At 40.7% G+C, this 23,373-nt stretch overlaps 1 protein-coding gene and 1 non-coding gene across 3 annotated transcripts in view; both read left to right on the forward strand.

Annotated features, from left to right (window-relative positions):
* Positions 1 to 3,531: 3,531 nt before the first annotated feature.
* On the forward strand, positions 3,532 to 3,602 carry TRNAG-GCC (transfer RNA glycine (anticodon GCC)). The gene has a single exon. It is a non-coding gene; the product is annotated as a tRNA-Gly (tRNA).
* A 58-nt stretch (positions 3,603 to 3,660) lies between these two features.
* CRCP (CGRP receptor component) overlaps positions 3,661 to 23,373 on the forward strand; it is a 29,263-nt gene continuing 9,550 nt past the window's right edge. The window contains exons 1-5 of one of the 2 annotated variants that reach the window (XM_064677873.1): positions 3,661 to 3,813; positions 7,213 to 7,249; positions 9,601 to 9,699; positions 12,899 to 12,993; positions 22,907 to 22,964. In XM_064677873.1, coding sequence (XP_064533943.1) covers positions 3,806 to 3,813; positions 7,213 to 7,249; positions 9,601 to 9,699; positions 12,899 to 12,993; positions 22,907 to 22,964 — 297 coding nt within the window. In that variant the 5' untranslated portion in view covers positions 3,661 to 3,805. Of the gene's footprint in view, positions 3,814 to 7,212; positions 7,250 to 8,380; positions 8,400 to 9,600; positions 9,700 to 12,898; positions 12,994 to 22,906; positions 22,965 to 23,373 lie in introns of those variants that run through there. The other variant, XM_064677874.1, reaches the window with a different exon arrangement.

Genomic DNA, 23,373 nt, shown 5'->3' on the forward strand with positions numbered 1-23,373 from the left:
CTGATTGAAAATACAAGAGAGCTTTGGGAGCAGCAAAGCTTCAGCTCAGCACCACTTTCTCATTAACTCCTCAGACAGAGAATTTTCTGCAGCCACTTCCCAGAAAGCTGAATATTTGCTGCTTTGTCTTACTGAGTGAGCCTCTGCAGTGTAATATTTTCCCACCTGCATTGTCCAAACCCTTCACAGCGCTCAGGAAACATATTCCAGCTTTCTCATCCACATTTTGTCGGGTTATTTTTTTCCCTGTAACTGATCCTCTTTTTCTTTTTTACTGTTCTCTCAGTTCTACAACATTATCTCTTTTTCCTTTTTCTTCTAGGACACTTACACCAGGAAGCAGTGCTTGATCCTTTTGCAGTCATGTTCTTTCCTACCGTGAAATCCCTAATTTTTACCACTTTTCTTGTCTCCTTCACCCTTTTGAAGTGTCCTTTTCCTTACTCTGGGCTTTGACAGGAGATTGCTGATGTGTTGGGGAACCAGTAATCAGTGAGTTTATAACCAGAGTGAATCTATGTCAGTAAGATCTTATTAATCTGTGTCTGATATTACATGTGGCAGGGACATGTGCTTCCACATGGGATCTGTCAGCAGTGTCACTGTGTGTTTAGCAAACTTCACAGGGATTAGTTGGCTTGTAGTACGCTGCTCAACTCTTGTCCCAGTTCGTATCTAGGAAATTATTAATTCTCTTTCCTATTTTTAGATGAAATAAACAATAACTACCTTTTCTGTATAATAATGTAGAATATAGACTAATATTTTTGTAATAAAAATAGAAGTGAAACTGTAAATACAAAAATGAACATTGAAGAACTGTGATTTCTTAAAGATGCTGGAGCTGGAGAGCTGGACTTTTTTTGAGGGGAAAATGGTAAAATAGCATTGCAAAATTGTTTTTTTAAGGCATACTGATGTGCATTCTCATTCCTATCTTCTCCATTTGTTCTGGTTTGGATGGCTCTCCATTTCCCATCATCTTTTTTCAGTATTTTATTTGCTTTGTGAAATGGAAAGATTAACCCCCAAAATCTTCACACCACAATTAATATCAAGGAAGGTCTGAGGGAAAGGTCTTCCACTTATTTTCCTTTCTGGCACAGTGGATGGCAAATCATTCATTAAGGTACAATGAGGTAGTGCTAGAGAGTAAATTGCCCATTTTGCAGCATGGAGAAGTTTAATTAAATATATTTTAGTGTACTCAAAGATCTGAACTTTATTTTCACTTCCTTTTTTAATCTGTCACAGCCTTACTATTTCCTTTTGTTTTGTTGGAAGAGTGCAATGCTCCAAAAGAGCTTTAATGGTTCTAGAAATACACTTTTCACAATAGGACTGGTTTTCATAACTGAGTCCAGCGAAGAAAAAGGATGGCTTCTTTAAAAACATCCTTTTTTAACCGTCATTTTGGTTTAGAAAAAGAAAATAGCTCTATGGGCTGAAAGTGCTGGTCAAACGCACTGTCAGCTCGGCTGATGTGAAGCCGTGCTGACATTTTTTGTTAAAAAACCCCCCAACTTTGTTTAATGAATTTCGAATGTAAAAGGAAAAAAAAAAGACACTATAGGGTGATCAGCGAAATGCTGAATACAGTAAACATCTTTCATGACAAAGAATACAAATACCCTGCAGATCTGCTTTCAATAGCAAGTCCTAGGCCCCCTGCTTTCAATAGTTAATACCGAGGCCCCTCTCTCCCCAAGCCTTAGTGGTAACAATCACAAGCCAATGCTTAAAATGTTGACATGCTAAGCACATTTAGAAAAACCTATGTCTGCATTCCCTATGGATGGTGTAGCATAACTGTCTAACACCTAAAGAGCAGCAATTAAAACCAGTGAACTGGCCTAATCACCTCACCTCCTGAACAGTTGTGAGGGCAATGAGCTCTCTTAGATATTCCCCTTCTCATGATGTCAGTGGACCTGTAGCTGACCCGTACATGTATTTACACCCTGACAGGCTTTATGTGTCCATTGGAAAATATTTAGGAATAATATCTCTATTAGAAAAAGAATTGAGAGCTGTTGAGAGAGGCATTTTTATTATGCCCATTCATTCCCAGCTGCATCATCATCACGGATTGTAAAAAGCATCATAGCTTGAAAAAGTGTATCAGCAAAGGTCTTGGGGGAAACTTTTGGAGAAACAGTGGAAATAAAGATGACAAGTTGGTGCTGAGGGAGAGATATAAAGAGTTGCAAAGGAGAAATGAAATTAATATGCTGAAGATTCTGAACCCTTATCTGAAGAGAGTGATGAGAGGCAGGCAAGGATTAGTAGATTTGTGGAACAAACCTCTGAAATACCATGTTTGCACTGTAAGCTGACATCCTTTCTCTTCTTTCCTTCCCCCTAGACCTGTTGGGAGCTGGTGTACAGGCAGTTTCATGTGCAGGGTTGGAAACATGGCAGAGAAGTTACAGAGCATTTGCTGTGCCAGTTTTGGCCAACTTACAAGTCCAGTTAATCCTGACATGAAAAAGGGCAGCATCCATTGCATCCTGTGCACTGAGTCAGACCAACAGCTCTCAGTCTGCTTTTGGAGACCTTTCTCCTGGCTTTTTTTCCACAGGACTCCACAATAAGTGATTCTGAAGGATAAATGAATTTCTATCAGCACTACAATCTGTGTGTGATGGGCTTTACTTGTCCATCGAAACTTTTTGGTGGGGGTTTCAACTGAAAAGGGCTGAAAAACCTTTGCAGGTGGCTTTTAAACTTTGCCCAGCACTTCTATATCTGAAGATGAAGGTTCCTGGAGAGCTGGGAGCTGCCAGGGCTGTCCTGGCGCTGAGGACTGTTCCTGAAGCACTGCAGTTTGCCCATATTATTCAGAATTGATTTAGGATTTACAAAACCCCAAGGAGAAGAAAAGTCCTAAAAGTGGGAGTGGTTTGATTCTGGAGAGAAAAGCAGCTGGTGGATTTTGTGCTGGCATTGCAAGACGGACGTTGGGAGCACAAGTCAAACCCATTTGGTTCCCTAAATGGCTCTTAAATCCCTGCTGCAAAAAACCACGTGTATCTGTATGTGACTCCTCAGGGAGTTAGTGGTGTATCTGGATAAAAACTTTTGCCCGAGAGATAATGTCAGAATTAAGGAATTAATGTTTCACAGGCTCTCAGTCTCTGAGCCAGACAATTTTCCCTGCTGTTGCCTATGGGATTTTCAGCTATTTGGACTCAGTGAAGTGTCTTCAGGTTTACTGAGAACGAAAAGGGCTCTTGCAACATTTAATAGCACATAGATCAAATGGGAAAGCATCATGGTGATGGCTGATAAGACACCCGGCGCTGACGAGTCGACGGGTGCTTTAAAAGACAACAGGAGTATTACACAACTACTTCAGCCTCGCAGCACATGGCTAGAGATGAGATTTGGAAGGACCTTCGCGACACTGCTTTGACTTTATCATATTTAATAGCGGCTAATTGTCGATCTGGGCGAATTTTCAGGGCAATTTTAACTTCTTTTTCTAGAATGCGTACAAAGCGAGATGCGGGAAGAGAATCTTCATCGCCGGCATTGGTGGTTCAGTGGTAGAATTCTCGCCTGCCACGCGGGAGGCCCGGGTTCGATTCCCGGCCAATGCAGTCGCCCTTTTCTCTTTTTTTTTTTTTTTTTCCCCCCTTCCTCCTTATTTCTCCTTCCCTTTCCGCTTCCGTCGCGGCCGCCAAACCTTCCTTCGGCTCAGCCTCCCCTTTTGCCCCGCTCTTCCCCCTCCGTCTCCCACCGGGCCGCGGGTGCCCGAGCCGAGCGGGAGGAGCCTCAGGGAGGCCGCGGCGGGGCGGACAAGATGGAGGTGTAAGGCACGGGGAGGAACCGGGGACACGGGCTGCTGTGGGGACAGCGGGGGCTGCGGGGCCGGGGCTACATCTGTGTGGGTGTGGGGGGTACATCCGTGCGGGCCTGTGAGGTGTCTGTGTGTGTGGGGTACATCCATATGGGCCTGTGAGGTGTCTGTGTGTGGGGGGTAAATCCATATGGGCCTGTGAGGTGTCTGTGTGGGGGGGTACATCCGCATGGGCCTGTGGGGACAGTAGGTGTATGAGAGGTGTAGTGGGCCTTTAGCCCCCCCAGCAGCGGGTTCAGGCGTTCTAAGAAACGGAGGGGTTTTATTTGCTTTAACAATCCTGCTTGGAGCAGCTGTTTGGGCCAATCTCGCTCTGGTCCCATCTCCCCGCCCGCCTGTGCCCCGGGAGAGGTGGAACGGGAATCCTCTGGCGGCATCGGGAGGATGACTGTGTAGGAAGGAGCTGGACATGCCGGAGAAGGAGCAAGCCTGGAGTCTGTGCCAACAATTGCAAACGCAAGAGAATCGTGGCCGATATTTCAGGGCACTTACACCAGGCAGCGTGTTCTGCCTTCCTGTGCTGACAGTGCTGCGTGTTTCCATTTTTGGAGTGTAACCTGGGCACAAAACAATAGGATTTGACTAATTTTGAAGCTTAGAAACTCCCGAGTTCTGTGGAGCTCCTTAAACTTCATGTTTATATATACAGGGTGCTGGTTTCTTAAGAATGGGGGCATGGAGGATGCCAGTCCCATGGGATGTATCAGCATCCCCCAAAATCAGCTGAACTACTCTGGTCATGTAATCCATGGATGCTTTATTATTATTAAATCTTCTATATTATAATTATTAGATCTTCTAGACATAAAATTCAAAAGCAGATAAGAAACATCTGTTGAAAGAGGGGTTTGCATGACACAGGTCTCAACACGAGTGGCAGCCTGCAGGGAAAGGAGCTGATCCTGCTGTTGTACGCTGAGAAAGGTGCTTTTGATACCAGTAATAGTAAATCTGTGAGACTTCTTATACATCCACTTGGTTTTATTACTTTGGGTAGCCCAGTATATTTTAGTGATGCTGCCTCTTTTAGTACCAAAAAGGAGGTGCTTCAGAGGCAGAAGATGTGGGGACTGAAATCCGGAGCTGTTGGTGAACGTTCCTTTAATTGGAGTGGAACAATTTAGTCCATTTTGCACTTAAATTACTGTAGGAATTTAATCTTCCTCATCTTTTACCTCCTGCTTGATGGCATTCATAGAGGGAAGTTTTGCAACTAGGAAAACTGCTCCAGGATTTACCCTGCCAGAACTATCTGTTATTAGAGAAAAGAACCCTCCAGAAAATATTGCTTTTTAAATATGCACCATATTTGAAGCAGTAGACTTAAAAGGGTGAAGTGTCAGTGATATTTGTAGAGTTGGGATGCCATATACTAAGGTATTTTTTGATATATGCAGCAGACCTCAAGAATATCTTGGTTTGGACTAAAATTTGGGCAAATATTACCTATTTAAAGATTCTGTAAAGTGTTTATGCTTCTGGCATTACTATGAAAATTCTTTTCCTTTCTGCTTAAGTCTTAATCTCATAAAAATTAAGCACACTGTTCAGTCGACTGCTTAAAATATATGTTAGAATTCATTATTTAGAGTTCATTATGTAGAATTTCTTGTTTCCTGAATCTAAAATTGATAGTTGCTTCGTGAGAGTGGGGGCTGAAGAAAATTTTGTTTCTACTTTATAAGTTCTGCAAAAGTTCATCAGTTCATAATTTTGGTATTTCAGCACGACAGAAATTGTGCTGAAACACTATGAAAATATTCATTGTATTTTCCTTCTCCGTGCTCTTGACTTATAAAAAGGTGTGTAATGTGAATTATTTTTTCCCGTCCGTCTTTATCCAAATAAAACTGGAGGCCTTTTTTGTTGAGGGTTTGAGACTGAATCATTGGCTGTCTGTAGGGAAAAAATAAGTATTTTTCTGAATGACAGAGTGGGTTTGAATGAAAAAAGGAAGCAGTTGTCTTAAATAATTTAGCCTCAGATTGATTCCACGGGCTCATTTGCATAGCAGCTCATCGACTCTATATGACCCTTTCACTTACTCAACTCAACAATTCCATATGTAATTCTCCTATAGCATTATTATCTCTGACAAAGAATGTCTTTGATCCTGGGGGATTTCTGCAGCCACGGCCTGAATGCAAACATTCTGAAGAATTGCATTTACCTAACAACCGAAGCTATATGGTTTGTAAAACATGAATGAAAACTAATGCGTGCCTGAGCTCACTCGCTGGAGTTTCACTCCAGTCAGCAAATGGAAGTTGGAGTTCATCTCAGCGTATTTTAGGAGGTCCTTTTCATTTAAAAACAATGATAGAACCTGTGGAAGTTTGTGGACTCATTTAACTCGTTTGAAAGTGATGAACGTGACAGTTCTATTCAGGCAGTCGCCGGTGCTTAACAACACATTGTACCTTTTTTGTTCTTTTTTTTTTTTTTTTTCCCCATAAGCTGCTGCACAGACCTGAGAAAGGCCTTTTTTTCCTTTTGTATGGAAACTTTCTGTTGTTGTGGCTACTGACTGCTCAGCAGAACGTGTTGTTCAGGGAATATAGGATGTCCCCCTGTCAGTTTTTCCTCCCTTTTTCAGTTTAAAAATATAAAATTACAATATCCAGTAGTAATAGAGGCCTGATTAGTCTAAATATGTCACCCTGCCAGTGGTGGATAAGGATTCTTGCTTAATTAGTGGGGAGGTGTTTGGTTGCTGGAAAATGGGAAACTTGCCCTCCTGTTAAAGAATTAGGCCCATAAAAATGCAAAAAATAAAGAGGAAATGCAGTAAGTTTTTTTTACTCAGTAAAAAAATTGACTGATAAATTAATTTACCCATGTAAATTAGTGCCCTATCTATGTCTATACACACACATATGTACAGTGTACTAAAATACTCATTGTATTTTTTTTCTCTGTGCTCTTGACTTATAAAGAAATAGTGTGTGTAATCTGAATTATTTTTCCCATCAGTCTTTATTGAAATAAAACTAGAGGCCTGTTTTATAAGGAAGAGGCAAAGCAATTTGATTTTAGTGTATGAAATTGGGTGAGTGAATAAAATGGGGTGGCTGAGTAGGAGTGTGTTGTACAAGTGTATTGTGATTTTTGGGGCAAATTGTGCAAGATATATTCTATATGTCATAATTCTAGTAACAATGTGGAAAAATAAGGTGGCAACAACTTGGTAATGTAGAATCACAAAAAATAGATTTCTTGGGGTTTTCTTTTCTTAAAAAAACTTAATCAAAATAGTGTCTGTTCTTTAAGAGTCTGCAGGACTCAGCAAAGAAAAACTTTAAACAGTTTCATTTGCAACCTAATTAATTGGGTTTCATCTTTCCTTTTAGAAAAGATGCAAATGCTGCCTTGCTGAGTAACTTTGAGGTAAGTTTATCTGCATCCTGGTTTTAAACCAGCAGTTTAAAGCTGTCACCAGTCCCTTGTGTAACCTTTGGAAGCTGAAAATTGGCAGTGGCAATCAGCAGGACCTGTAGGTGATTTACACCCCCCTGCATTTGGTTTGTTTTTAAGAAAACAAGCTTTTTAAAGAAGATTTGGAGATGGTTTTGCCAGTAATGGATACTGCATTATTATCTGTTTGGTCCCGGAATTCTTCCAGAAAGTTTAAACGTTTTTCAGCTGCTGGAGTCAGTGTTTCCTATTTAACTGAATTGTTGTGATGTACAGTCTCATCTAAGAACCTGTAACTTATCAATGCAGAGTTGTATTAAAACCAGAGCTACTGGAAATGTGGGTTTACACCCTGGAATGGTTGACAGAAATTTTTTTTAAAGCTGGTCTGAGATCTGTTACTCAGGATAAACACTCCTAGAAGCCAGTGATGTACCTTAGCCTGGAGTCATGAGGAGGCTGCAGTGCCCTGTCACAGCAAACAGTGAATATTGGCATTCATATAACAAAAAATAATCTTACTCAGAACTTATCTACAGCAGAAAATAATTCTCCTCTCTCCTCAGTAAAGGTTTTTTTTTAGTGAGGTGGAAAGAAATGTCGTGGCCTTGTTGGTTTAACTTCAGCCAGGTAATGCAAAGATTTCAGTGCTTGTTTATTAAAGTAATTTTTGGAACAGTTTTAATAACCCAAGTGCTTTGTTTATATTATTTTATTGCTGAAGCTGTTTTTTATTGCACAGCTGTTTCATTCTGTTCTGAAATAAATCTTGAAGTGTTTTATCCTGAGCTGCATCTGCCTGTGAACAGCAGAGCAACCATCTGGTGACTTAGAAGGGCTTTAATGAGGTACCTGGAAAGAACTCTCTTGCCTAAGAAATAGATGGTACTATGTCAGCCAAACTAATATTAAGTGTCTGTTAAAAACATACTGTTGCAGTAAAGAAAATAGCAAGTATGGCTTTTCAGTGCTCTTCAAAGTACTGATTCCCTTAAAACTGCCAACACCTTTCCATTGGCTCCTCCTGCCAGTTGCAATTTGACTGGCACAGCCAACATTCTCCAAACTGAGGTGATACTTTTCACAGAAAGTGGTGTTTGACAGGAGCATTCAGGACTGACAGGTGTTTTCCATGCCTACAGTTCTTCTGCGAGTTTGGAGTTGTCATTTTGTGTTTTGTTGCCACTTGGCTGCATTTTCTTCAGATACTTATTGGGTAAAAGTTCACAGCTCGAGTTTTGGATTTCAGGTCAGGATTGACAGGGGTTCCTTTTTCATAGAAGATGCAGTGCAAAGTAATTGCTGGATTTATAGCTGATCATGTTCATGTTTCTCACTGTCTAGAAATGCTTTTTTCTTATTTCTGTGGCCCTGTCAGTTTGGAATGCCATTGGATCTGGATCTTGAATTAAGCTGGTTAAAAATGAGGGGATAAACAGTAAGGCATGGTACTTTGCTGTGGGTGTTGACTCTGGGTATACTGTAAAACCAGAAGCAAAACATCTGAAGAAATATCATTCTAGTGTGGTTTAATAGAGGAATAAAACAGTAATGGTGATGCTGTCTGCATGTTTTGCTGCATGTCTAGGAGTGATGAATCTCACTCCTACACTGATATTCATGGCATCATAAATGTGAAGACAACTTCATTACATGCTTTTCAAGAATGTCTGCTTGTATTACCTCGTGATGAAAGCTAATTTAATCCTTGTGGTTTAACATACCACAACACCATGCTGGTCACTGTAACACTTATGAATAACTCTGCTGGAATTTATGATGGGATCGTTAATCTCAGGAGCATCTGTAGGTCAAGCCTTGAGTTAGTGGGTTCCTGGCAGTGTGACAGGTGTAGAGTTTACTTTTATTTTGCAGACAATGGAAAAATGCCTCTCTGGGAGGCAGGATATGTATCCAGTTTAATGCTGTAGGTACATCTGTCATAACAAATCCAGTAGAGCCATAAACTGCTGCAAGATGTTGCTTCAAGCATCACTCATGTAAATGGGAGCTCAGTGCCAGCACAGCAGGGCATGACCCAGCTCTGTTCAGGACAGGAGATAAACAAGTCACATTCCTCCTGGCAACTTCTCCCTTGGGGCTCTTGGGTGACATTGAACAAGTGTTGAAAGTCTGTTTAAAATAGCCACAGTTATTAAAAAACAATTTACATACCTGTTCATCGCTCTGGGGCCAAAACAGCCACAGTTTTTTTTGCTGTTTGGTTGATAGGATTTTTTGTTGATCACTTATGTTTTCCTGTTATAATATTTTTAGGTAAAATACTCTCAAGTGGTCTAAAACACTTTATTTTTTCCCCTCAGGTGTTCCAGTTACTCACTGATCTTAAGCAGCAGCGCAAAGAGAGTGGGAAAAACAAGCAGAGCTCTGGCCAGCAGAACCTGAACACAATCATGTATGAGGTGAGTAGCACTGTCAAAGTCCTTTGAAAATTAGCCCAAGCTGGAGAAATTGACATCCTTAGGTCTGCATATTAATAATTCAGTATCAAATCTCCCCTATTAAGAAGCACAGTAGAATATTTGATTTGCCACTGGTCTGTGGTCAGTTTATTCAGGTTGCAGGGTAACTGTGCTCTCAGGGCAGAGTCATGCAGCTCTTGTTATTAAAATCTATCACAAAAAGAATTTTAACCCCCCCTGGTTTTGAACTCTTTAGTTTTATGTGTTGTTTTTTTTTTTTAATTCCAAATATTCTCTCTTTTTAATACACGGGGCAGAACTTGCAGTCGTCTAAGGAATTGATATCACATGATCAATGATTTCAAAACTGATCAGACAGATCACATATGGCATTTTTTTATTAACAGAATGAAACTAATGATTTCCTACTAAAATAGATTATTTTAAATTCTATTTTTTGGTCAAAGGAAAAGCAAAATCACGTGTACAGATAACATCAGCCGGACGCCAGGTTGGTCATAAACCTTTCATCTCCTGCCAGGAAGAGCCCCTCAAATCACATAATGCAAATATTAACATTTTAAATATCTCAAATTAGCAACTTGGTCCGGACTTGCAGTGTGACCCTTTGTGTCTGTGCTGGAGAATTGCATGAGCAGCACCCCGATGGACAGTGAGCTGAAAGCACTTTGCCCTGCTTGCATGAGTGATTCCGTTGAGCACTGAAACTGCTCATGTGAATAAGATTTGGCCTAGGCTCTGGTTTTGTTTTAGTTGTGGCTTTGTTTGAAAAGGTATAGAGTTTGTAATTCCCAAGCCTCGTGTTCAACAAAATAGTGGCTTAGAAAAAAATCTAAATTAAACCTTCATGGAGACTGACAGTCTCTCCCTGTACCTCTCTGAAACAGCTGAGAAAGATCCTGTAAGTAAATTTTATCAGGATGCACCTTAAAGCTTTAATTGCCTTGTTATATTTCTGTATGTTAAATACCCATAGGATGCTTGGTTTTGTGCATGGTATAAACTCTATGTCTATTTTCTTTATATTTGCCTGAAAGGAAACCAGAATTTGATCTTACAGGATTGTCTTTATTCTTGCTGAGTGTGTCTTCACGAGCTCTGTGCAGACTTGTGGCCATTGGTACTGAAATAACCAGATGAAGGGAACTTTGTTTTGCTGTATATTTGTCATTTTCATGATTTGAAATTACCAAGAAACAACTAAACTGGAAAAGGAATTACTCCTATTAAATAATTCTGTTACATGACAATATGATGATTTCATTCCAGTCATTACTGGTGAATAACAACTTCATTTCATCTGAAAAGGTCAGACAGGGCTTACATAAAGGAGGTTTATCCAGCACCTTATTGTGCTTTTAAATGTATTTCTCAGCAGTCCAGGGAAACTGGTCCTGAAATTTATGTTTCATCAACTCTCTCTCTGTTAAACAGGATGAGTTCTCATGTGCTGTTGAAGCCTATTTTCCTTACCAAGCATTTTTAAAGGAGAGCAGATTTTAATGGAAATACATTGAACATACATTTACATATTTTCTTGTAGCTCATTTTCTCCAGTATCTGTTGTTTTCTGCTCTGTGAACACAATTCAGCTTTTTTGGCTTCTGACATTTCAAGTATAAATATTCAGCTTAAAGATTTTCTGACAAAGAAACTCAGAGTATTATGGGAGTATTATTATTATTATTGATAATCTGTGCATGGGATATCCTACCACACATATGTCTGCATTTACAGTGCATTAAATGCATCACGAATCAGTTGTGCTGGTATTTTAAGCTTTAAGTGCTGTGCAGTATCAGCAGGTGAAGATTTTCTTCCTAAATTCCAAACAAGCATTGACAGTGCTCTTTGAAACCCTTCAGCTGCTGATTCACACAGTTCAGGAAGGATTTCCTTGACTTTTCTGTTGATGCTTATTATTTCCAACTCTTCATTTTGGGGTCCAATTCAAGCAACAATAAATACTAAAGAAGACTAAGCTACTTCCAGTGAAAAGTCAACTGTGAACTGGAATTTGTGTGGGGTTTTTTATCAACAAATTGGTTTTTTTTAACTCAGGTCGAATTACATTGTGTCTTGTCCATCTGTTAGAAATTGTGTTGTTTTAAATAAAGCAAACTAATGTAACATCTGCAAAAGTTAGCTGAGGTTAGTGGGTGTTACATGCAAAAAAATGGAGCAAAGATAAACTGTTTCAAGTCAGATAAACATTTCTAATAGTACAGTGTCCTTTCAGATTTGTGGCAACCCACCTAATCTGCTTCTGTGAACTTCAAGAAAGCATTGCCAAATGTGCAGATAAAGGATGAAAACAATCATAGATTAGAGGGTTTAAAGAGTGATTTATGGGTTGGCAGTGAGAGTATCCCTGGCACTGAGCACAGGAAAACTTGGCAGAAGGTAATGTGGGTTTAAGGATGAATAGGAATTCAACTTTCCTAGGTGCTTTTAAAAACAAAACCAAAACAATTAAAAAAAAATAAACACCACAGTAAACCCCCAAGCCTCCTATCTTGGTTCTTTTTGAAATAGCTGTGGATCTGTAAATATTTATTGGTTTGAAAAGGAAGAGTAAATAAGTGATACTATCCAGCACAGCTGTGTGTCTTGATCACAGTGTTACCACCACCTGAGATTATTTCAGACCAAGGGAGCAAATGTCTCTTCACAAAACAGCAGGTGGGTTTTTAGTAGACAGAGCTAAAACTCCCTCCTTTGCTGTGCCCTTCAATGTGCAGCTTTGGGCTCTGGACAGGTCAGATAATGTTGGTCCAGAGCCACAGAGGGAATAGTCAATGCTGTATTTCTCACCTGGGTGTGGGGGGAGCTGGCTGGGTTGGGGCTTTATGGAAGGAATTCACTGGGGCTTTGTGGATAAGTATTAATGTGGTTTTCAAGTACATGGAGTTGTAGTTAGATAAGATTTCTTACTCCCTCAGAAAATTTCAGTATATTCTTATTGGAGGCAGAACAATATGAGTGACCTGTCTCATCTATGACAGCACTTCCATATGTTAAAAAAAATTAGAAAGCCAAACCCCAAAACCTGAGTTGACTTTCCCAGTTTTTCTGAGTAGTACTGAGGAGGCTCTTCGAGATCTGCTTGTTTCATACACAACTGGTAAAGCAAATAGTAACTGTGCAGTGAAATGTTCTTTCTTTCTGTCCTTTGCAGACACTGAAGTACATTTCAAAAACACCCTGTAGGTACCAGAGCCCCGAGACTGTGAGAGAATTCCTCATTGCAATGAAAGGCCATAAGCTGACCAAGTAAGTACAGATGTGCCTTTGAACAGAAGTATAAACTCATGGCAGTGTAGAAAAACTGATCCCCATGTGCAGTGTGTGATAATCTGTCTGGTTTTAATGTGTTTTCTGCCATTGTTTAAAGACTCAGACAAACATCTTTTCCTTCAGTCATTAATGCCTACATGAATGAGGATTTCCTTCAGTGGGCTTGTGTTTATCAATGTATTTGTCAAACAGATTCTTGTCAGTATATTGATTTCAGAATGGTTTCACATGATCCAAGCACAAAGAGTTCATAGAGTGTTTTCTGTGGAAGAAGCTGGAAGTTGTAAAAGGGTTTTGAATGCAGTAAGAGAACTGCAAAAAAAATCCCCCCCAACTCATCCTTGGTTTGTTATTATCTTATTTTTATGAATGTCCTTAAGCAAAAATGTATTCATTTCTAAAAGGCAAAAAAAGAGCCATAAGCAAATAAATTCCTGGGAAGGAATAAGTAAATAAAAGTATAGAAGTATGGGAAAGAACATTACTCTTAATTTTTATATGAATCTGTGAACCCCAACTGCTGCAGATCATCTCTCAGGGTTGGGCTCTCTTCTTGAGTTTAGGAAAGTAAGATGTTTGTCTTTTCTTTATGTGCTGTTGGTCCACTCATATTTATATAACATTTATATTTACGTACATTTCAGTTACCAAAATATTACGTCAATCAACCTTCCACCCTCCCTCTGCAGTTTCTAATGAGGCTGAATATGCAGTTCGTTCTTATTTGGGGAATTTCTGCATAGAAAATAAAAGATTTCCTTCCCAGTTACAAGGAGACTCAAAGGGCATTTTCCCTCTTTGGCAGTGGTGAGAGTGGCTGTTCACAGTGCTTGAAACACATAATCCTCTTGAACCTCTGTGCAGGGTGGGAGTGAAGCCTGTTGTAAACAGTCAGACCCAAAGGAATGGAACCACTTGGCCACTTGCTCAGAGAGCTCCAATCGTTCATCTGATTTTTAAAGCAGAAAGAACTCATATTTAGCTGCTTCTAAATGACTCCTCCTTCACTTCAAAGGGGTGGTTTGTGGTTTATTCTGTGTAGACACTGTCTGTTTTTCTTCCCTGCTGGCAGGACTCCCGAGGAGTTTATCCCCTGGGAAAGAGGCTTTTATTAATTTGGTTGTGTCACAAAAACAGTGATACAGTGAGAGCATCTGGAGGGTGCAGTGCTACAGGGCAAGTTTTTTACCCTGTCCAAAGCAGAGGAAGTTGAGTAGAAAGCAGATTGTCAGCTATTTTGTTGACTTTCAGTGCCCCCTCTCTACAAACAATCACTCACATCCAGGATATCAGCAGCTCTGGGGCTGCTGGAATTGCAGACATAGGAGTGCTGGTACTTGGAAGCTTTGTCATGGATATTGGAACTGGGCTTGTAGTGCTTGCTTTGGTAGAACTAAAGTTGCCAGGTCAGTATGTCAGTGTTTAGTCCTCCTTTTATATAGCAGGATACTAATTTATGTAGTGGGGAAGGTGTCCTAATTGTTTTCTGACACAGAGGTATTGAAGCATGGGGAAAATACTCTATTATAAAAATACTGCTTGTTGTAAAGACCTGGTGGTATGGCAGTGAAAGTGTCTTAAAACTGGGAACAAACTATTTCTTGGGTAAATAGTGAGCATCCTTCATTTCTGGTAATGTGAAACAGTCCTGTTTGAAGTGAAATAGGCTGGTTCTGTCTGTACAGGGCAGCAGTTCAGGAAGGCACCAGCAGAACAATCTATCACAGCAAAAAGGCAACAGGAGTCAGAAAGGCAGAGTAGGATTTTTCAGAGAAAAAGTAACTGAATGATGCAGGTATAAAAGTCCCACTAGAAGTCAAAGGGTTTATTTTTATTTAAAGCTCATTTTTAAACTTCTTTCAGGTAGAATTTGACCAGAACCTTGGGGTTAACTCTTACAAAAAGTCAGGAGAGCTCTGTTACCACATTAGATACCTTGACTGTAGCTGCTCCCCTGCATGGGATCTGCAAGACTGCAGTACTACATTATTTGAGTCATAACACAGAAACTTGTAACTACAAAATCTGTGTCCCATGGTGCTGAGATATTTTGTAGAAGATCTACCCAAATATTCACCTTCCCACTCCTGCTCATTCAGTGAGCTGGAATACAGCACTGCTGCAAAGGTTGAAATAGTTACAAGCTTTAAATGAGCTTTTTGACTATTTAATTTTGTTATGGATGCTAGGAGGTGCCTTTGTGTTTAGGTATCATCCTCTCTGTCCTTTTTCTCTGAATCAGTCTGTAAGCTAAGGAAGAGGATTATTCCCAAGTCATTTCCTTGTGCATAATGGCAGAAGGATGAGAGTGAAGAGCCAACCACTATTTTATGTGGCAAATTTATTCTGTTTATGGCTTATCAGAACTCACATTGGGTGGTGATACCTTAGTTTTGTGAGCATCCTGTACAACTTCTGCTTTGTTAATATCTTTGTCATCTGGTCAAGAACTTGCCAACTCTGCATTTGCCATACACTTTACAAAATAAGGAACAGAATTGTTTAGTGTGATCCTGACACTTTTTTCCATCTTCTAATCTTTTCCATTCAGACACTTCAGCTTAGAAGTGTCAGAGCCCATCTGGCAGCCTCTTCACACCAAAACACAGAAAGCATATGGTGTGCAATTACTGTATAATGCACTTTGTGTTCAAACCACTTAAAATAGTAATGCCTCCAAGGAAATTTTGAACTACCCTTTGGTTCATGACCAGGGTCATTTCAACACTGCTCTCTTGTTGAATAGATGAAAAACTAAAGGCTTTGATCATTTCCATTCCGTGGGATGGAGGTGGTGTTTGTGTAAAAGACTTCACTAGAGATTTCATTCCAGCTATCTGGTGGAGAGCTTTCTTCCCTCTGAGAGGAAAGAACCTGCAGTGTTTGCTCTCCAGGACCTTCCTTGCATGATCTCTGGGATGACCTTTCCTCCCACGAAGAGTAATGAATTCCAGAGTCTGCCTTTGCTGCTCCCTTTCTGGGTAAGGCACTCCAGGATGGGCTCTCTCCCTTAATCTCTTAGCTGGTCAAACACTGTCTGTGCTGGTGACAGCTCTCTGAAGGTACCTGATTTGATTTCAGATATAGATATATGTGTTAGTTGGTGTCTGTCCTCAGACAAATCAATCTGGTTAAAGGGCATGACTGGCTAGAAACACCCCATCCTCTCAGGCTGCTTCCTCTGCTTTAAATTCCTCTGCCTCTAATCAAGGAGGAAACAATTAAACGGTGTCTTCGAGCTCATAATTAGGCTCAGAAACTTCTTTTCCAATACAAGGACTTTGAAGGTAAGAGAGGGATTTGCAGCCCTCCCTAAAAGCCCGCTGGAGGCAGGCGGTGGGACGAGCTGCTTCCCCTGCTCAGCGTGTGATGACGGCCCTGGGCACTAGGCTGTGCTCGTGCATGGGAGAATTCCCGGGGAGGGAAGGGACGCCAGACACCATCCGGAGAAACAGCAGCGATTGAGGCACAACAGAGCTTTTAATCAAGGGAATTCTTCTTTTTCCAGCCCTCCTTCCCCAAGCCTGCAGGACTGACCGTGCAGGATGTGTGCCAGGCTGCACAGCAGAGGGCTGATAGCACCGTGCTGGCAAATGTGCAGCTCCTGTAAAATCACCTCCAGTCATCAGTTATTGCTGATATTTGCTACTCAAAATACCAGGTTAACAGACCAGCATCCGTTTTCTGATGGGTTTTTCTCGTTAGTGTTACAGGCAGGGGAAAAAAAAACACCTAAAGGCGAATTTTAAATGTAAATACTAACGTGTGCAAGCAAACCTTTCAGAGTCATTTCAGAGAGCTGCCTTGCTACATGGAGCAAATTCAAAGACATCTAAACATATATTTCACTCATATAGTAAGGTTTGGTAAAGCACAGTTTTCTCCATGGTTTTTTATCCGTTTCATCAGTTATTTTGGTAAAATTGAAACTGTAGAAGTGGGATTTTTTTTTTTTTTTAATGAAAAACCTCTGAACTGACAGTGAATTTTATTATTACCTTGTTGAGGCCTCAAGCTTTGGCTAACACTGCAGTACAGTAAGCCATGTTGTACTTGGAAATACAGTATGCCACTAGCAGCTAATTTTCCAGTTTTTCTCCCTGGAATGGCTTCATATTTTGTAAGGTAGGGGGAGTGGAGTTGCATGAAAAGAACATTTATTAAGCTTGAGCTCTGTAATTATGGTTAAATGAAAACTGGCTCTACTTGTGCTTCTTCCTGTTACTGATAGCCTATCTTGGATCTAATTTTGGAATAACCAAATTTCCAAGCACTGCATATTACTATAATTTTCAAAAAACTGGACAGAAACATTGCCCTTTTTGTCTTTAAATCAACACAGTCAGGGAAGTGTTGAGCTGAAAATCGGTGATACTTTTAGAAAGTATTTTCCCTCATTCCTGCCAAAAACTACAACCTCTACAATATTAAAGGCTGAACGATTTACTTTGTAATTTTTGTCTCCTCCAAAGCTTTCCAAATGAATATTCAACAGCAAGTCAGGATGATGCTTAGTTAACAATGGCATCATTTAATAGACTTTACAAAGACTATTGTGTTTCCCTCTGGATTGATTGGAAATTAACCCTCTGATCTGGAGCAGCGTGGCTCCCTTTTGGTTTTTTTGCATTCAGATAACCACTGTCAGCCCTCAGATTTTGTCCTGGAGAAATGTCCTGGCTTGGAATTGCAGAGAACGCTGTGATTTCACATTTTGGGGCTCCTGTGATCTGGGTTCAGATGTCACACACGAGTTGCCGTGGTCGGCTCAAGGCCACGGGATTTGACTCTGAAGTATTTTCAGCAGTAATAAAATCCGTGGTTATGTGTACAGCTGTTACTTTATGGTTTTCTTAGCAACTATAAAACATACATTCCTGGGGATAAATTTGCCTCTGCACAGTCACAGATGTTTTAAGGGGGTTTTTTTGTAGCTCTGTGTGCTGTGTCTTGGCACTGATACTATAGATCTCTTACTAGAAAAACAGCACATGCTTGCTTATATATTTATGTACTGTCTGGGAGCTCAGTAGATAAAAGATGAACAATACCAAGATACCTAATAGGAGATTTTGGTTAAAATATAAATGCTGCAAGAGTTTGCTCACTGCTGATGCCATGTGATACATTTTGCCTTTAATTTCCACAACAGAATGTAACTATTTTTATTATTTTTTAGAATTGATGTACTGTAACAACATGCTGTCTGTGCTGTGTGGGATGTTAGACACATGACAGTGGGGTTGTTATTTTGTCTTTTAGGAGAACTGTTTTTTAGGATTATACTCTTGTAACCCTCCATCCTCAGCTCCTACAGCAGACACCCTCCCCTCAAACACAGACCTCAGACCCGTTTTCTTGCCCATAACTGCACACATTTTTGTCTCCTGCAGCCTGAGCTTTGTGTGTCCCCCAAGCCCACTCCACAGCATTTTGCCCTCAGCTGGAAATGCTGATCTTGGCTCCAGCTGAGTCCCAGAGCTGCTGGATGTGGCCTGGAAGCAGGAGGCTCTGCTCAGCCCCACAGCAGTAATTGCCATTTTGAGATTTCTCACCAGGCAGGTCCTGTGCAAGTCTGTAACACGGCCCATTAACTCTGATTAGTGGAATCTTGCTTTTATGTGAGAAAATTACTTTCAGCTGTCACTCATCTTTTGTACGTATTCTTCTCTTGAAAGAGCAGCTTTCATGTTCCAAACTGTTACTAAAATCCAGGCAGTCCAGAGAAAATACAAATATGTATGTTTGGGGGCAATTAAGCTGAAAATATCCTTCACCTTCTGTTTAGATGAATGGGAACAGTTACCCTTTTTATTTAATGAGTGTCAGTGTAGCAGGCATTCCATAGAAAGTGTGAAGATGAATTCATAGGAGTTGAAAAAAGTTAATTTTATTTTTTAGATTTAAGGGAGCACGAACTAAATTCAGGCTTATGTCTGTGCCCATGGCAAATACTGCAGTCAGGACTGATCCTGATGCATGTTCAGGCTTGCAGTTTGCCTTTCTCAAAGCTTATTTTTGATGGAATTGGGGTTATTCAGGTTCAAATTTGTGCCTGGGCTGTCAAGAAATTCCAGGTACACAGAGACCCTGATCCTGGCAGTCAGTTTTTGGTGTCAGTGTTAAAAAGATCAGTGTGGTGGGTTCTGAGCTCCAGCTCATACCACATATGCTGCTTTGAGGTGTCGAGGGCTCAGTAACCCAATTTTCTATCACACCAATGAGATTTAGAGACATTTTTTGAGTGTTTGTTTCCAGGGGATACCAAGATTCGTGGCCTCCTGGTCACTCCATTTGTGATGAGCTGGAAAAGGTCAGAAATTGCACAGGGGGAGAAGAGCTGGGACCAAACCATCCAGAGGGTCCCCTGGGCTGGTCTTGGATCTCACACTTGGAGTCCATGTCTGTGTTCTGGGCAAACAGCAGGAATTGCTGCTCACATGGAACTCCTGAATAAGCAGAGATAACCCTTCATGTACTGCACACACAGGCTTGATGTTTCTTAAATAATCCTGGGAGCTGGATATTTCCTGAGCAGAGGAGGAGAGAGAAATCCTACAGTTCTCTGTTGCAGGAGGAGCAGATCTCCCCAAACATGTGGTGTACCCACGTGTGTGTCAACATGTTTGTCCACATCTTCAACTACAATCAGTTCTCCCTTTGCAATCTTGCAGTATTTTTCCAAAATAAAACAACTTTATATCTTCATTATCAGAACAGTGTTTAGGTAGAGCAGCAAGTAACTGGCCTGGTACCAACTTTCAGATGGCAGTTACTGAACAGTTGGTTATTTCTCTGTGCCTTTGGATTCAATCTCGATGGAAATGAAACAAATACATTGCTTACATTGTAATTATGTGTGAACATGGCTAAAGGTTGTTATGTTTTAGTGTTAATTAGTGTTCATGCTACACGAGCACCTTCATTTATGTAGCTTTTGGGGTTTTTGCAGCCTGCTGTGAATTCCTTTGTGTGATGTTCTGTGTCAGTTTTTTCCAGTAGGGAGCTTTGCTGATGAAAAACAGGCATGCAATTCTTCAGATAACATATTTTTATGACTTGCAGGTTCTCTCTCATTCTTCTGTACATATTTTTAAAACTGCAAATCCCCTGAATGGTGCCACCTTTGCTGAAATGATGTGTTTGAGATCCCTTTGGCCCTACTGTAAAACTTACATCAATTCACTGAGTTAGAGTGATGTTAATGCTTATAAGCAAAAGGTCTTTGAGAAGTGACCTTTTTTATTGTGTTCTGTGTTTCTTGTCTTCAGGAAACATGAACAATTTCACTAATTGATTGTTTTAGTCACGATGTGTAATTGGTTTTAATTTATTTCTGTTTCCTGCTCTGGCAGTGATCTTCCTGTGATAAACATGATGGAGCTCTACCTGCTTTAAAATACCTCTGGATAAGTCAAGTTTGCATTCTTTAGCTCAGGCATGAAATGGCTTTGGCTATTTGATTCAGTTTATTTGGCTTTGAAGTTTTGTTGGCGAGAAATTTCAGAGGTGCTGCTTTGGAAAACGAGAAGATGAGAAAATTTATTTTATGTGTTCTTTTGTAAGATTCAAATAATATGCTTTGTCTGCAGCTGTGGTGGAGCTGTAGGATTGAACTGGGATATGTTTTGCTGCAAAAGAGAAGAAAGACTTGTTTGAAAAGGCTCTGATCTCAGAAGTGGCATGTGAGTGCAGTGCAGTGAGAAACTTGTATAAAGTATGAATTCATTACACAGCCTGTCTTTGTAAGTAGGGCTCTGGGAGGAAGGGGAAGTCTTTTACAAATAGGTGTCCTCAGAGAAACTTGTCTCTGTTTCAGAGGTCTGGAAACTGAGGCACAAACTCAGGCCTGGCCAGGGACTAAAAAGCAAATAACACTGAAAGCCAGGACTGGAGCACCAGCTTCTGCACCTCCATCAAGTGCTCCAGGCACTGAACCAGGCAGTTCTCAGCTCTTGAGGAAAAAGCACTAAATCTTTCATGCATTCAGCTGAATTGGCCAGACTTTTGTACAGTGAAGATGGTATTTAATATCTTTACCCAGCTCTGTTCACTTCTACGTGGGTGGGTTTTTTCTCATTGACTCCCTAAATGACCTGCTTTCAATTTTAAAGGATTTCAATGCTTGTCTTCTGTCATTGCTGAGGTTTTATATCTGTCCTTTCATTAGTTATGACAGTAGTAGATGGCAGCAGTTATAAATACCTCATCTCTTTGACAGTAGAGCAGCCACGAGTGGTGCTCTCAGCTCAGAGTTAAATCCTACCATGCTCTCCACAGTCTCATGTTGTAAACATCAAACTGCCAAATAGATCTAAGTGATTAGCATGGGGAAAAAAAGGAGGTGTATTCACTGCTTCCCACCAGTGGAAACATATTTGGTTTTCACCCTCGATTATCCAAAAGCAAAGCAATCCAATAATAAGTAAATAGGAGGGTTTCTTTGAGCTTTCTGTTGTGAATTGTTCATTTAAAAATCACAAGCTTTTCTTCTGAAGCTGAAAGTCATAATTAAAACAATTAAAACGATTTTCCAGCATTTATAAAAATGATGGCAGAATAACTCAGGGTCTAGGTGGGTCAATTAAAAACTGCCTTTTTTTTTTTTTAGGATTTTGGTTTTATTGCCAGCAGGTTGGATCTAAAACCGACAGCGTGTCATCTCTCTGGAGCTGTTTTCTGTTCTTAAGGGCTGTGATTACACATCACAAAACCCTCTGGTGTAACAAAGTTTGGTATCAGCAGAGCAGTTGTCTTTCCTGAGCCACAGTCCCCTCTCTTCTCCTGTTCCCATCACTGAGTCACTTGGAGTTATGGGCATTTTAGCTGAAGAGGGTCTGTTGGATCATCCAGTCTGTGGCAATACAGGATTTCTCCTTCAGGACACATCAGCCAGGAAAATGTGATGCCAGTGCTGCTCATTCTGTGTGTTCAGTGGGTAAATGCAGGGCCTTATTCTCTGGGGGTCAGCTGTGTGCTGCTGAAGTGCTGAATTCAGTCTCTGGACACGTCCACGTGTGTGAATGTACGACCAGAGCAAGGCATTGCTCCTCACAGGCTTCTCCCGAGCCCCTCGGGCTTTGGCCGTGCACCAGTGCCTGTCCCTGACTGCTGGAGGGCTGGAGTGCCTGGTGAGGGGGTTGGATTTCAGGGGCAGACGCTGTCAGAGGCCATTTGAGATGAGCTGGTGTCTCTGAGGTGTCTCCAGACACACAGACATCGCCCCGTTGGCTGTAAACGCCTGCGTGGAGTGATCTGTGCGCTCTCTTGAAAGCCAGAAGGTTTCCTTTCTAAGCAACCCACAGGTGCAGTAAACTGAGGGAAAACCCTTCAGAATTGTTTTCAACATGCATCAAAATGCCCTTTAAATAGTAATAAATTCCAAGATTTAGTTCTTCACAATTGTAGTTTACTAATAGTGATCTATTTGTATTTACTTTGTGTTTGCGACGGGCTAAAAGAATAAGCAAGTTATTGCCATTTGGCTGATGGATTGTGACTTCTTAGGTATGATAATTGTTCTTGTGGTTGTGTGTTCATAACAGAAGAGTCTCTGATTTCTGATGAGTTGTTTAGCATTTCTGCACAGCCTTAACAAAGTAACAGTGCAAGTTAATTAATGCTTGTACAGTGATGGTCTAAATGTCTCTGCTTGCCACCTTGGACTAGAGGTGGCAACAGCAGCCTGTCTAAACACACAAGAAAATACTGTTTTTAAAACACCCAAATTATGTCAATTAAACCACACTGCAAACCCAGTCAGAATTATTCCTGGCAGTGGCATTTCATGCCTAAGTTATCAGGAATGTATTTGCATCACACCAGTCAGTTGAGGGGATCCTCAAATTACATAGTAATGTGGATTGTCTTACACTTTGCTTTTAACCAGGGCAGAAAAGCTCCAGCTGCTGAACCACAGGCCTGTGACGGCAGTTGAAATCCAGCTGGTGAGTAACAATGCCTCTGACTGTTCAAAGCTTAAATGGAAGCAGCTTTAACCTTGAAGATCAATTGAATAATTACTTTCTCATGGCCAGTGATTGAATATATCCCTTTATGCACATCTTTACATCCACTGTTTCAAATCCACTCAGCTTCCTGTCTGAGACCTCCTTAGAGACTTGCCCATCTTTCTCTCAGACAGATTCTCCACCTCTTTTTTGCTTCAGTGTCACATGTTTAAAATGCTTGATGCAGTCATTAAAAGGTTAGTAACTAGAGTATTGCAACTAAGATTATATTTAACCTGGGTCTTTTTGCTGCTGCAGCTCTGCAATCATGTACTTCCCTTTTTGACAGCTGCCATGACATGGTTGTTTTGGTGGCAGAGTTCTGTGTTGCACTAAAACCAAACGT

Source organism: Pseudopipra pipra, chromosome 21 (genome assembly GCF_036250125.1).
Source record: "Pseudopipra pipra isolate bDixPip1 chromosome 21, bDixPip1.hap1, whole genome shotgun sequence".
In the NCBI taxonomy this organism is placed as follows: Eukaryota; Metazoa; Chordata; class Aves; order Passeriformes; family Pipridae; genus Pseudopipra; species Pseudopipra pipra.